The sequence below is a fragment of the Crinia signifera genome, chromosome 6 (genome assembly GCF_055691185.1).
Source record: "Crinia signifera chromosome 6, ASM5569118v1, whole genome shotgun sequence".
Classification (NCBI taxonomy): Eukaryota; Metazoa; Chordata; class Amphibia; order Anura; family Myobatrachidae; genus Crinia; species Crinia signifera.
This window is the reverse complement of record NC_139222.1, coordinates 88039776-88055925: the sequence shown is the minus strand read 5'-3', so window position 1 is coordinate 88055925 and position 16150 is coordinate 88039776. Positions and strand designations below refer to the sequence as shown.

The 16150-nt window shown below is 43.5% G+C and overlaps 1 protein-coding gene across 1 annotated transcript in view; it reads left to right on the top strand.

Moving 5' to 3' along the window:
- Window positions 1-235: 235 nt before the first annotated feature.
- PREX1 (phosphatidylinositol-3,4,5-trisphosphate dependent Rac exchange factor 1) overlaps window positions 236-16150 on the top strand; it is a 245025-nt gene continuing 229110 nt past the window's right edge. Inside the window, exon 1 of the mRNA XM_083146391.1 lies at window positions 236-790. Within this exon, the coding sequence (XP_083002517.1) occupies window positions 626-790 (165 nt within the window). The 5' untranslated portion in view covers window positions 236-625. The remainder of the gene's footprint in view (window positions 791-16150) is intronic.

Here is a 16150-nt window from a genome sequence, read left to right as displayed (position 1 = left end):
ATTTCCTATAATACGGATTCCTAGGTAAAATGGTACAGTGTGTTCAAATATTTTTTTTTACAAAAGTTTTATATATATATATATATATATATATATATATATATATATCCCTGTTATTATAGTGCAGGTATAATATATGTGTAGAACTCTGCATACACACGGTGTAACAATAGGCTGCTGCTGCTGAGAGTGTGGAGATTTGGAAGCAGCACCTCCACCCTCCCCCATCCTGCCTCTGTATTGTGCGCTGCTCAGTAGTCTCAGGAGACGCGCAGCAGACGCTCCCCATTAGAAGCAGGCAGCAGCAGCAGCAGAGGCTGAGAGAGGCTGGCAGCAGTGGGCATCCCCAGCCTTGTACGTGTGATCAGTGCCAGTCCGGGCATCAGATGAGCAGCTGAAGGCTCAGGGTGGCCAGCTCCCTGTCGGCTCCATCATCATTACAAACTTTGCCCAACATCGTCATGCTGGGATCCCACTGAGAAGACTGGGAAGCCTGGATTTGGGGGGGTCACCCCTGCACCTCTGTACCATGCTGTCTGTGCAGGAGGGCGCCCCATACACTGGAGGGGTGCTAGTACTACACTGAGAGGAGAGGAGCCCCCTGATCCCGGCTGCAGTGTCAGACATGGAAGCAGAGGGACGTGGGAGCAGCGTGGAGAGCACCACCAGCACCACCAGTAGCAGCAGCAGCAAGGACTCGGACCGCCAGCTCCGGCTCAGGCTGTGTGTCCTGAATGAGATCCTGAGCACAGAGCGGGACTATGTGGGGACCCTGCAGTTCCTGCAGTCTGTGAGTTGCCCTTTGTTATGTACATGCATGTGTGTCCGTACTCCTTTAATAGAGCAGGGGGTGAGCCCCAAGGGCCACACATGGTTTGCAGGTACTTGTGGTGCTCAGAAGCGAAAACGCCCCTAAACAGGAAAGTTTTCTGTGGGACCCTGTGCTGCCAATTGGAAGAGGGCGCTTCAGATTCAGATATTTGGGGAGGGGGTGTGTGTACTGTGTGTGCCTCATGGGTACGAAATCATTAGCACGGTGAGCTGTCAGTATAGCAAAATATAGGGATTAAATTGTGAGATCTGTACATACCAGCCAGTGGAACTAAAAGTCCCAGCAGACCCAACTGGTTTACCTTAGATCATGAGAACTGGAGGAGTTACCTGTCTAGAAGTTTGCCAGTCCCCAAAGTGGGTCGTTGATTCTGAATTGTTTTCTTGAATATGAACATTAATATCAATATTACTTTTCTATATAGCTCATTCATACTCCACTGAGCATTGCAATTGGATAGTTGCCACATGTCTGACATAGGGATATCCTGAAATCCTTGCCTGCATGATAGGTCACTTTTCTGTGTCGAAAAGCATTGTGTGTCAGTTCTGTCTGACACTTGTATTTGGGTTACCATTATTCCAGAGGAAGTGCTCTCTCCATTAGAGCTGTATTTACATCCTTTGAAAACATTTGTTCAGATTGCGTGTAAAGAGCTTTACTCCATGTTCATAACTGGATTATACTGACAGTACAATAGATTTGGTGATGTGTTTGGGGGGATAAAGCACCATTTCCTTCATGTGTAAACTGTGAGGTCATCACAGATTCGGTCTGAGAAATTTGGGGTTTCTTGACTCCTATGATGCAGGATTAACTTCAAAATTGCATTAGAGTTTCTTCACAGAGTAAAGACTGTTTCTGCAGCAGTTATGGTAGATTGCACTTTATTAAAGGAGTAGGTGTTTCATCTGCAGATCTCCCAGCAGAGTTGTCAGACCGATTCTAGAAGTCATTTACTGAAAGGTGCTAATCCTTGACGGTTTTAAGGGAGTATCAATTATAAATGTTCCTTACATTTCTGTCACTTCTGATGAATGTTTAATGTGGTTGTGAATTACCATTGGAGTATAATGTTATATCACATACCGCTGATAATTAATTGGTGACCAGGACAGCTGGATTTTAGATTAAGATCTAGGAAATTGAGAAGTCATGTAAACACGGTACTGATGTGGGTCTTGTCCAAGCTGCGCTTCTAGAAACTGTGAAACAGTGATCTAAATTATAAGGTAATGTTACAAATAAACTACCGCAGCCGGCCCTGTAATACTGGGCTATTGTATGATATCTGGCACCTGTTCTTTATAGTAGATATAATAATAATAAGTACCATCTGACTGGCAGGGACCTGCTGAGACGAAAGGCCCATACATACTGGGCGACTTTGAGCTGAAAGCCGCTCAAAACAGCATGTTTGATCGGCTTTCAGCTCAAAGCCGCCCAGTGTGTACGGCCCGGCAGTGATATGCGCTCCCTCATCATCGCCGGGAAATCCGTTCATCTTTTCGCTATGCAAAGCCGTCCTCTCCCCGATGACAGCGCCGGGCAGGGCGAAAGCCACTCAGTGTGTATGCACTGAGCGGCTTTCCCCCCCAGGCTGATGACTTTTCTACGTTTAGTCAGTGAATCAAGGAGTCTTAAAAATCTGTTGAATTGTCTGTTACTTCAGACTCCTCCCATCATTTGGTGCCTCCACAATGCTGCCATGTATGTGCTGTCTGCTGACTACACGTGATGTGATGACCTTCTGCAGTAACTTGCTGGGGTCCTGTCATTATGTCCCTGTATGCCCCATTATGTCTGATGGCGTCCCAGAGCAAAATAGTTTGAGGACCCCTGCAGTACAGGTCGAGTATCCCGTATCCGAATATCCGTTATCCGAATTATTCCGAAAACCATACATTCCAGAAAGTGAACCAAAAAATTTTTTTTTTTTTATAAAAACTTACTGGGAACATCTGTAACAGCACTACTGAGGGAATGATATGTAACTGGCACTATATATGTACAAGACAATGATTGCTTGGCATTTAAATTCAGTGCCTGAGATTGTACACAAACTTTGTTTCATGTTTTGAAACCTTGTTTTATGCACAAATAAAATATATTTGTGTTTATTTCATGTGTTTGATGTAAATGTACAACATAAATGCAAGATACCTCAAGATACATCATTGAAATATTAAAATATTTCGAAATACGGAATAATCCGTTATCCAAAATTCTCCTGGTCCCGAGCATTTTGGATAAGGGATACTCAACCTGTAATTGTATCCATCCAACATTGCACTGTATAAACATTAAGTCTGAATTTAACCAATTACTAATAGGAGGGTAGCCATGATGATTAAATATAGGTTGCAGACCTGTGGCCCTGAAGTGTTCATATACACTGCAGGTGCACCGCTGCGTAGTTCCTCTACGTACTTATAGCTGTATATATTTAATATATGGCCTGATATATAAATATAAACTGCTAGAGCACAGCCAGGTATGCCCATTATGTAGCTATATACTACCGGCACACAGCCACGATGCAATGATATGTTACAATATACCGCGGGAGTGCAGCCAGGTAGACAGTGTGTAACAATAGTCCTGGATAGCAGCCAGGTAGTGTGCTGCCCAAATGTAGCCAGGTAGCTCAAATATGTAACATTGGGGAAGATGTATTAAGCCTTAAGAAGAGATAAATGCGAGGGTGATAAAGAGAGATAAACATCCAGCCAATCAGCTCCTGTCATGTTGTATGCTGTGCTAGAATAAAAACTACTGCTGGCACAGCTGTCCCGGCCACTCATTACGCACACCGCACCTCTCGGCTGCCTCCGCTGAGCTGCCTCGCTGTAGCCTCGCCACTGCTACTAGAGATCCAGCTTCTCAATCACCAAGTTCACCTCCAGAAACTGGCGGCCATTTAAAATGTGGCACCATCTGGTAAGCCAATCAGAGCCGCAAGCTCCGATTGGATTACAAGTCGGCGCCAAGTTTGAAATGGCCGCCAGTGTCCGTAGGTGGAGGAAAAGAGTGGGTTTCAACTGGGGCCACACAGAGCTGCGGGGGGCTGACTAGAAATCAGTCCCGGTCCCTACGATTTCTAATGGCAGCCCTGCTACTAGGGGTCTATTTATGAAACCATGAAAAGAGAGTAGAAGTTAGCTAGTGGAGAAGTTGCCTGGGGCAACAAGTCAGCATTGAGGCAACATTTATCAAGTGCATACTATAAAATAATATGAAGCAGTTGATTAGTTTCTTTAGGTAACAGCTGACTTCTCCACTCTTTTCACTACTTCATAAAGCCCCTAGTACAGGGGTTCCCAAACTTTTTTGAATCACGGCACCCTAGAGCATCAAAATATTTTCAAGGCACCCCTAGGCCAAATGCTTCTTATAGAGAAATTTAGAAAAAAATATTAAATGAAGTGCATTGTGTTTATATGTCACAGTTATCTGGTGAGGGACAGGATTTGCTCCTGTTTGTCCACATATATTATGATTGGCAGCCACAAGCACTGGTTTTGCCTGGTACATTGACCATAAATAATATGAATTGATCCTGGTCCACCAACCCAAGGCACCCCTGCAAGTGTCCTGAGGCACCCCTAGTATGTTTTTATGTACTACCAGAATGTTGCCAGTTAGCCCCAATATGTAACATTGTTTTGCTAGCGTGCAGCCAGGTAGCAATGATATATAATGCTATGTATAACATAAATTGCGGAGTGGAGCGGAACAGTAGTCCAGATATGCAGCAGTATACTGCTAGAGCACTGCCAGGTAGCCCATATACTCTATGTAACTGTATAATGACAAAGGGCATCCAGGTTATACAAACTTGTAAATGTATACTGCTGGCTTGCAGCCAGAACTGATATGTAACTATTTACTGCTATAGTGCTTCCAGGTCACCCGGATATGTAACAATATAGCACTGGGACACATGCAGGTGGTCCTGATGTAAACCAGTATACCGCTGGAACACAGCCAGGTTGTCAAAATGCAACATTGGTGCACAGATTTCTGTTCGTGATGGAGGCATTCCCTGCATTTCTCTGACAGGCTTCTCTATTCTCCATTGTTTTGTCTATTGCTGGATTGTTGTGATCTGTATTGATATGCATGTCGCTTGTGTCCCATGTGGTTCAAGGCTGTGAAGAAAATCCAGTGATTTACATTATGGGTCATGCTCCAGCCGTATAATAAAAGTTGTTTTCCTTTTTTCCTTTATTTTGACCAAATTCTACATCGTGAAAACATGTGGCCGTTATGTATGTACTAACCTGCTCCTCATAAACTGCAAAGAGTAGGATTGTGCAATGTACTACCACTTGCTTTGCCTTACACTAACAAAACAGTTAAGGTGGCCATACACCACTGTGAGAAGTCGCAGCAGTGTATGGCCAGCCAATCCCCCTAGAGCCTCCCGGGACCTTCTTGGCTGGCTGAATCACATGCGATACACTGCATTCGGTCCTCCTGCATGTGACGTATCACATGTGATTCTGTCCCACATCCGTTTTCTCAGCCAAATCCATCAGAATCAGGTGAAGCGTAGTGTATGGGGGGCCCTTAGACTTGGGTGCGTATGTAATACCCTGCAAGTTGCGCACTCTGCGGAAATTCTGGTGAGTTTGCCTGTATTTTTGACTGGCTAGAATTTCCGCAAAGCAGGCAGCTTGCAGGCTATTACATACAGTAAGTCCCGTGGTGTTTTATGGGAGTTGCTGTCCAAGTACCGTGTCCTGGTTTTTTACATTGGATAATTGTGTGGACGGTACACTCTGAGGGTGACAATAGGCTGTCCTATGAGTGCATACTTCTACTCCAGTCTGTAACTGTTAGTTTCAGTCATGGTGTAACAGTTCTTGCTTAAGATGGTTTTCAGGATTTCCTGTATTTAAACACGGAGTAACAAATATATACTTCCTTATAATGATACATTTTGTCCATCCGGTTTCTGAATACATAAAACACCATATAATATAAATCTATATATTAAATGTAATAGAATCTGATTGGTTTTATATCTATTATCTTCTAGAAGCTAAATAAATAAGTAGATTCTGATTGGTTGCTATGGGAAACATCCCATCTTAAGTAGAGCTTCCATCTTATACCCCGTTCTCACTGCAGCCAAATTCCCGGGTCTAACATGTAGACCCGGGAATTTTCCTTTTAACACGGGATTTTTGGCAGTGTGTACGGGTCCCATACCCGGATCTCAGACACGGGTAAAACCCTTCTTTTTACCCGTGTCTGAGATCCGGGTATGCAGACACGGGTTGACCCGTTCACACTGCCGAAAAGCCCGTGTTAAAAGGCAAATTCACGGGTAGAACTTCTTCACCCGGGAATTTGCCTTGCAGTGAGAACGGGGGTCCAGCGCGGCAGTCCCCGGCATTTCAATGCCGGGGAAAAGCCGTGTATTTCTCACTCGCAGTGAGAACACGGTATTAGTAAAACAAAACCCAATGTTTTTAGGAGTTGTTGTTGCTGTACTCGTGTATGAATCAGAGTGGCGAGGGGGGGGGGGGGGGATTTGCCGAATTTCAGTCAAATTTACATTCGGCCTATTCAATCCAAGTGCTGATCACAATAATCGGCACAGTCGAAAAACACGTGGATCCTCAAATGACTTGCCTAACCAGGCGTTTTTGTAAAAATTTTTTGTTTTTGGCTATTTTCTGCCGATGCATATTTGACCTTAAACAAAGCCCAACCTGAATTGGCGGAAAAGCCGGCCACATTGAATAAGTAGGTCCAGATATTTCGGCTATCAGAAAAATCTGGACAACATTGAATGCCCACAGGGAGAAATACCAAATATTACAATAACAAATCAGCTTCTAGTTTTCATTTTACTTGAAACTGATTGGAATCGGTAACTTCTCCACTTTACCTCTTTATAGGGTTTCATACATCTTCCCAAGTGACACTCAAAAATGGGATCCCAGCAAGGTGGGTTATAGTATAATATACATAATATTTTACAATCAGGGGCTTGAATACAGAGGCATATTTTCTGCACCTCAAAAAAATAAAACATATGCTACCCATACGTTTATGCGATCAGATTCGATGCGACATTGAAGTGCGATATCCATTGAATCCGATCGCATCTTATGGTGCAAAAAGTGCCCCCTTTCAGCACCCGATGTCGCATACTACCTTGCGATGGCACATAGGGTGCTGGAAGAGGGCGGCGGAGTAGCGTAGCGCTATGAAGTTTGTGGGTGGTGGGGGTCAGCACGGCGGCAGAATTTGAATAGACCAACAGTGGTCCCTCCGGCCCCCTCTTCCCAAACCCGCTGCCACCGAAAGTGTTCTCTCCGTCTCCAACACGCGGATTGCATTCGAGTGATTACATGTGGTTAAAAACCACATGCGATGGATCCTGCAATCCGATAGATAGTATGTGCTGCACATAATATCTATTGACCCGACATTCGATGGCCGGCTCACGCATTGCGTCAAATGGTCCCTAAAATATGCAGAAAATCATTTGATTTATTGAACAGATGTGGTCCCAATAGTTTATATCCTCCAGATCACTATTATATTGGTTGGAAGTACTTATTGCACCAGCTGTGCACCTTTTATCCTCTGACCATCTGCCAAGAGTATAATGTGAATTGTGCTGTTCAATAATTCAGTCAAGTTTTTACCCTGGGGCAGTTCAGAGCAGGTTGTGTATACAGTGTTAATGCAGCAGTGCTCAGTGTTACACGTTTTGTTACCAAGCTTTAGTTCTATAATCTGCAATGAGCCGCCCTCCTTCCTGTCACTGGTTTCCCACCTTGTATAGAGAGTGTTACTCATGTTGTTTTTGGCCCATTAAATCCCTAGTGATGTGTCTGTGTATAAAAGGACTGCAGACATTCACAATTCTATAATCATTTGATTGTGAGGTACTTGGGTAAAATAACAGCGATCCCAGCAAGAAGCCGCTATTGTCTCTTTTAAACTGGTCCTCGCTGAGTTCCAGCTCTTGGAAGAAAAAACTTTGGACAGAAAACAAGTGATGCCTTTTTCTGAGTTGCTAATGTTGGCTGTTTATTTCATCCCCCTGGCTGGCTGGCTGGCTGGCTCACCCATGTGACAAAATGTATTTTGCAAGAGACAAATGAGGGAAGTTTTTGTTTTTCTGTGTCTCACCTACTGGTAACCATAACTAACCATGGGGAGACCTGGATGTTTTTATACACTGGCAGAGGGTGTGACCCATGCTGTTTTTCTGAAATAAAAAGTCGCTGCTTCTTGACTTGGGCAAAGTGCCTCATGCTCTCTGAGGTCACTATTCTGTAGTGATTTGATAGCATTCATGAATATTGTTGCACCCACAGAATATCTGCCAATGGTGGTCCTAATATTTGTATGGCATTGTAATAGCTTTAGAGTAGCTGGCTTAATTTAACATCTGCTCATGGATTTACTTCAGCCAAGCACTGATACTGGCTAGTTCACGCAGATCCAGATCAGAGACGCGGAGTCTAACAGGCTGGGAGTCTTTGCCAGGAACCCCCGCAAGTGGGTTTGGACTTCACTGCTGCTGACATGTAGGCCCTCTGTCTGTCTCATCCAGAACTAGCATCAGGAAGTCGAGTTGATAAGAAGCTGGAAGCGATGTTCTGCTGGACGAGACTAAGCTACAAGTTAATACTGATGAGGTAAGTAGAGTCTAGGGGCCAGATGCACTAAGCTTCAAAAGTGATGAAATGAAGAGTGATAAACCACCAGGCGATCGGCTCCTGCCTGACATTTTTCAAGCACAGTCTGGGACATGTCAGGCATGAGCTAATAGGCTGGTTGTTTATCACTCTCCATTTTATTACTTTTGAAGCTTAGTGCATCTGGCCCCAGCACTGTAGCAGGATTGCAGGAGCCAAGATAGAACCAGGGACTAAGGCAAAATCATATTGATTGGAACTGGTGACTCTGGGTATTGTACTAGTAATGCTAATGATGGGCAGGATCAATAGTACAGGTACAGGTAATTGGACTGAACCGACGGCATGGGTAATTGGACAGAGCCAATGAATGAAGATGTAGCAATGGCACTGTAGTAACCAACAGGAGGAATCTGCAGGAGCATCAAGGATCCATGCATTAAGGCTGACGGCAAATAAGCACTGGCTCGGAAACAATCCTACCTGCTGGAAGGCTATGATTATCCTTTCACATCAGCTGATAAAAGAGGCCCACTGATTGGCCCAAGAGTAGTCACATATCAAAAAGATACCAGTGCTGGAAACTTGATAGTGCCCAATCAGCATGGACTCCCGGACCCGTTGCCATGACTCGACTCTCCTCCCTCGGACTTTCTCCACCTCTGCTTTACCAAGAAGCGGATGCTGCAGTGTCTGAAGACCCTTGGTTAGCATGACAAATAGGGCCCAACTCCAGGGTTGGACCCTGCTGCATCCACACTTGAGTTTGCTGGTGGAGTTGTGGGAGTAATAATATACAAATGCATACCCTCCAACACGATCCATTCCATTAGGTACAAAATGCTCTGTTCCTGGACTTCCCTGCCAGTGGCAGTTACAGAGGTAGGACTCCAGTACAGTCCAAAATTCAAAGACGGGGGTCACATCAACTGCCAGTGAGTCCAGGACAGTGATGTTTGAGGTGGCAGTAGATGTGGCTTCCCTTTTTGAATATTGGACAGTGGTGCAGTCCCACCTCAGTAACTGTCACTGGCAAGGAAGTCCAGAAACAGAGCATTTTGTACCTATGGAATGGGTCATGTTGGAGGGTATGAATGTGCAAGCATTGAGACATCCACTTTCTGTTCCCCTGCATGCACTTACACGGTGACTCCAATCACTATACCATTCTCTCACCATTAGCACTTTCACCTGCCCTATGGCTTTATCCGGATATGCCCTTCATGGATTTGGCTTTGTGTCTGAGATCACAGCAGCTCTGTCAGGCGCCCCAACCATGAATATTCTGCTGTGGAGGAAATCTTAGAATTCTTTAGGAAGTAAATTTATGAATAATGTCCCTCACCTGTCACATAAAACCTGGAGAAAAAGCTCTGTCTAATTACAACAGATTAAGGGAATTCGGCACAACAATATTTTTAAACTCCAACATATTATGGGATTATATCTTAAGCAAAAGATCCATATCTAAGCTGCAGTAAGTGTGGCGATTTTATTAGGCACGTTTTAGTTCACTTCTGGAATGAAACAACTAGGAATGCTGCCTCTGAGATTGGACAGTATTAATGACGTCTGGTGGGATTTAGATTGTATGAAGTCATACAAGGGTTTGGTCAGATCAACCCCTGACCTGTGACAGCCTCTCAAGCTTGTTGCATTTCACAGGGCTTATCTGTTATAATACTTTCAGTTAAAGCCCCATGCACACAAGGGGATATTAGCAATATCGCTCAAAACAGTGGCTTCGGAGCGATATTATTCACACTGTCGTATATAGTTGTGAAGATTCAATATTGTTAACGATGCGCATTCCATGCCCCGTTACTGATGATTAATATCAAACATACAGGTCAATGTGGCAATTTAGCTAAACGACCTGCAAGCCCTGAAGTTCCCGCTGATGTCACTGAATGATATTGGCAGTCAATACCATTCAGTGTATACCGACCAGATCGTCCTCCCGTGGCTGATAGGGTTAACTATATCTGCTGCGGCTGCTGTCGGGTAATGTGTATGGGGCTTAACTCTTGCTCTAATTCAAATCAACCAATCAAATTGAATGTTTCATTAATGAGATTGCATTGGACTTCTATTAACTGAGATGAGTTGTTTCTATGAGGGTTGTTTATTAAGACTTGGAGAGAGAAAACTAATGCAACTATCAGCTTCTGTCATTTGACAAGTACATTCTGTGAAATGACTGCTGAATGCTGATTGGTTGCTTTGGGCAACTTCTACAATTTAACTTTCTCTGCCACCCAATACATCTATAGCACATTTGAGACTTTGCACCAGGTAAATAAGCCTCACAGTGCCCCTTTAATTTTCCCCAAAGAGTTCTGCATGGTATTTGGTCTGCAAAGATGGGTGGTGTTTTAAAACTGAGAATGTCTCATTCTTTCTGGGCTCATGTAATGTCTGAACTTGCAATCCCTTCATAAAGTTGAAGTCTGTCTGAACGCGAATAATGTCTCGGCCGTAAGGTCTCTGTATGGCGAGAAAGGAAGAGACTCGTCTGCTGCTTTATAATGACTTTCACAGATAAGACAATTAGCGTTAAAGGGGATAGCTCAACTTTTTACCATGTTTTTTCCAAGCAGGTGGAAATTTGGAGGCTGGGTGGAGACGGGTGAAATAATGTTTCCTTTTAACATTCTGTTTTACAGCCAGTAATATAAAAGCTTAATGCTCCTTATTCCTTTTGTAGCATTTAAAAGCATATGAACCTCTTAAATTATTTCTCTGACTGTGTTATCCACGAATTGTTTATCTGAGAAATAACACAAAGGGGGAGATTTATCGGTACTTGTTTCCTAGCACGGCCACACCGATTTCCATCGGGGTGGTCGTGTCGGAAAAATCGCGTCGGTCGCATCGCATGCGATGCGACCGACCCGATTTTTTAATTGAATCAATTGTGAATAGGGTCCCTGGGACCCAATGTAAAATGTAAATGTAATGTAAAATATTCCCTACACCCCCAATTTGACACCCTGAATGCCACCCCACGATTGACGCAAACCCGAAGCGTGGCGAGCGCAGCGGTGCGCGTCCTCCGACCTTTTCATTCCCCTACTATCCACGTCGGCGTGGAGTTGAGAATATAAAGTGTGGCGAGCCACCGAGCCCGAAGCGTGGCGAGCGGACGCGTATTACTTCACAGGTATACGCATCCCCTCGCGGGGCTCGCTGCGATCGCCACGCTTCAGGCTCGCTGCGCTCGCCACACTTTATATTCTCAACTCCACGCCGACGTGGATAGTAGGGGAATGAAAAGGTCGGAAGACGCGCACCGCCGCCCCTCGCGGGCTCACGCTCGCCACGCTTAGGGTTCGCGTCAATCGTGGGGTAACGACGGGGCCATAAACAATGTGAAATGGGTCATATTGGCCCATTTCGCATTGTTTCCTATGTGAGATGGACTTAATCAAGTCCATCTCATCTTGTGCCATTATAGTGGCACAAGACCGACGCGATGCTCCCGATTTCAATGTCGGGGGCAATGTTAATGCCCGCGATTATCCCTTTGCCGGCAAAATGGACCTGATTTCAAAGGAAATCGGGTCCATCGCGGGCATCGTGTACCTTAACTTTAAGGTACACGATGCCCGCGATTGTGGCCGTGCTAGGAAACAAGTACAGATTTATCCAATCTGAGGGAGCAGGATACATTGGTGAAGTGAATTATAGCAACCAATCAGCTTCTAGTTGATCTAGCACAGCCTGTAAAATGACAGAAGCGGATAAGTTACTATTAACAAATCCACTTTTCGAATGTTTGCTACATCTCCCCCAATAAGTGTTGCTATTATTACACAGTACATTACACAGTGGGAGAAAATTTACTAAGATGTGAAATACACTTCACAGGTCTTGTTGCTATGGGCAACCAATCAGAAGCTACTACTTATTTATTTTTCACCCTCGAGTCTAGAAGATAGTAGACAGGATTTGATTGGTTGCCCATAGGAACATGACCTGTGAAGTGTATTTCACATCTTAGTAAATTTCCCCCAGTGTATCTACTATTTCATATATTATAGTCTAAAGCTGGATACACGCTAAATGATGTGTAGCTGTAGTGATACATTCAGTCTGCAGTTTTGTATGCCCACATCACTAAGCAGCCTGCACCTTAGGTGACCACTTGTTACCAGCCGAAAACCCACATCTGTATGTTCTGTAATTAGTGATATTGAATCTCAGCACTTTCCTTTCCCCGCATGTTAGCAGGTTTTGTAAATCTTCTGCTTACACTGATGACCGCACCAGTAGCTTGTCTTTTTGTCCCAGATCACATGTATATTATATATTGCTGTCCTCTCCTTCTAATTCAGAAAACATATACAGGTGTATTTTTATATACCTAACCTCCGTTTGCCACGCAGTGTGAGCCAGGCCATCCGATGTAGCATAGGGCCTTTTCTTTGAATGTGCTTAATATTTGCACCGCAGACACAGCAATATGCCGATCCGTCTGTATCGGGAATGCCAGGCTGTGTCTATAACAGTGCAGCACTTAGTTTTAAATATTGCAAATATGCAGATGAAGCACAACTGAACTGCTGCGTCTTAGCGCTGTCGCTGCGTTGTAGCGCTTTTTAAACAGATTTAGGGGGGGTATTCAATCTGGCATTCTGACTGTCGGAACGTCCCAAAGGCCGGAATACCAGGCATTTTTCATATAATCAGACAGTAAATAGACAGTCGGTATTCAATGTAGTGTTGGAAAGTCCGCAAATTGTCGTTGGTCCACGGATTGAGTCCGGCAATCCACGGCCACAAAACAGATCTGGCATCGCATTGCCACTAAAAAGCACATTACAAAAAAAAAAAAAAAGACATAAGAAATGACGCTCAGCCCAAGTGGAGTCACACAAGGCCTGGCATGCTGAGAGGGACTGTTTGCCATGCCTGCGGCAATAGTGTCCAAGGACATGTCTGAATATTGCTGTTTTATGTTACAGTAGCATTTTAAAACCTTTTCCGTTTTCTAAACTGTGGCAGATGCATCCTTTCTCTTTAGTGAGACGTTCTCTCTTCCATTTGGACACATTCTTGCTGCAAAAGTGATAGGGAAAATAAAGACCAGATGGCTGACATGAAATATATTTATACATTTATATGAACTCATGAAATAGTTCTATCTGACATCTGTGTGTGTATTAGCTACAATTTACATGGCAACCCTTTAAATAAGGTTGTATTTTTCTAAGTAGGTGGGCTTCTGTCTCTTCACCGGCCTGTGCCATTCCCGGTATCTTCCTCAGGTCTCTCCATCTTGCACCCTTGCTCAATAAGAGTGAAACCCTTATAGGTGTGGAGTCAGTCGGTGCACTGTAAAAACTTAACTGGAAATGCTTTGACCAAAAGTACAGCACTATACATGGTATTATTATAAGTGATACCGGTAAGTGTTACAGTAGTGTTGCTGCTTACAGTATGTGTAAATATTATAGTATTACAGGTTGCAACTCTCTCTCTCTCTCTCTCTCTCTCTCTCTCTCTCTCTCTCTCTCTCTCTCTCTCTCTCTCTCTCTCTCTCTCTCTCTCTCTCTCTATCTATCTATCTATCTATCTATCTATCTATAATTAGCCACAATAGTGTCTTCAGCGCCCTATGTGCAACAAGTAATGTCCATTCAATAAATAAAAATTATATAAAAGAACGAAAGATGCTTGTAGCTTCTGTTTTTCTGGAAAATTTCTGTTTATTTTGATCAAAATAAACAGGAATTTTCCAGAAAAACAGAAGCTACAAGCATCTTTCGTTCTTTTATATAATTTTTATTTATTGAATGGACATTACTTGTTGCACATAGGGCGCTGAAGACACTATTGTGGCTAGTAGAAATTGTTAGGTTCCTACTGGTAGGGAACCTAAGTGTCCAATAGCGACCACCAAGTGTGTATATTGAAGCGCAATTTTAGGGATTTTGTTGTGTGTATATATATCATCTATCATTATATTTGTACATATACCGACTGGTCTGTAAGAATTTTACTGATTATTGCTGTTAATTTTGCATGTTTTATGTTTGTCTAATGTAAGTGTTTTTCCTGGTGGGCCTTTGCCTTGTAATCTCCCTGTTGTCACTAAAAGAGTTAAATTCAACCTTCTAGCTCTCATGCAGATTACTGTGAAATAGGGAATTTCAGTCTTCCACCAATAGGGATTCCGTGGTGCTTGTCATTGACCAAGCTGGATAATAGATGGATCCTCTCCACAGGCTTGATGCCCTAGCTGGATCTCTGCCAGCACAGTGACTGGCCTGTTTATATCTGGGTGACAAGATAAAGCTGAAGACAGAGGGGGATCTGGAGGATCCAGTTACACCATTTTAGTACCAAAAATACTCTGCTGCTTTTTTTCCCCAACAACTTATTTAACAGCAGCTGTCCTTAGAGTAGACATTCAGATGCAGTAACAAAGGGGGTTTGTCATCATGTGACATAATAATAAGCATTAAGTATGACCCCCTAATGTGGACCTTATGTCCCCAGCCATGTGGGATTGTTTTGTTCACAAATAGGGTGAGTGAAGGTGACATTTTTGAGATTGTTTCAATACAAATCACAGTGTTTCATGACTTCCTAAATCATTCGTTACACGGTGGGAAATCCCACCTACAGAAAAGCACAGAACGCTACAAGTGAGGTGAGGGAAGATGGGTAATTACTTGTTCTCTCCTATGCATAAAGTAGATTAATACTACAACAATGCTCTGATTAATGGGACAGCATTATATAGTGGGAAAAACTACTGAGGAAGAGCGGGATCTACAGTAGGTGTCACTATTTCATGTGACATAAAGGCAGGTAGGTAATGTAACAAAGCAATGTAGAAGGCAAGTCAGATGCTTGGTTGCATAGGGAGAGGTATCAGCAGTAGAAAGAAAGAAAGAAAGAAAGAAAGAAAGAAAGAAAGAAAGAAGTAATAATGCCACTGTATAGGTCATTGGTACAGAGTATTGTGTTCAGTTCTGGAGACCATATCTCCAGAAGAATATAACTACATTAGAGACTGTACAAAGAAGGGCATGGCCTACATCACAAAACGTACCAGGAAAGACTAATGCAGGGTACACACCAAAACGATTTTGGCACAATCCCATCAATCTGGATCCAATTCAGACTGATTGGATGCAGATTGGATGCAGATTTGGGCAAAATCGTTTGGTTGGATCTGAATCCGATCCTACCTGCTGCAGGTAGGATCTGTAAAAGATCCATTCATCTGAATACAGAGGGGATCAGATCGTATGCAAATCGTATGCAAATTGTATGCAAATTGTACGATCCGATTTGCATCCAATCCAAATCGTTTTGGTGTGTACCCAGCATTAAAGATCTTAATATGTATACTTTAGAGCAGAGAAGGGAAAAGGGGGACTTGATAGAAACTTTCAAATATATCAAGGGGTTTAACCAGGTACAGGTGGGAGACATTCTTCACAGGAAGAGGAGCAACAGAACATGAGGACATGCACTGAAACTAGAGGGAGGAAGATTCAGGGGAAATTTGAGGAAGAATTACTTCACAGAAAGAGTAGTGGATAAGTGGAATAGCCTCCCATCAGAGGTGGTAGAGGCAAATACAGTAGAGCAATTTAAGGATGCTTGGGATAGGCATATTGATATCCTTACT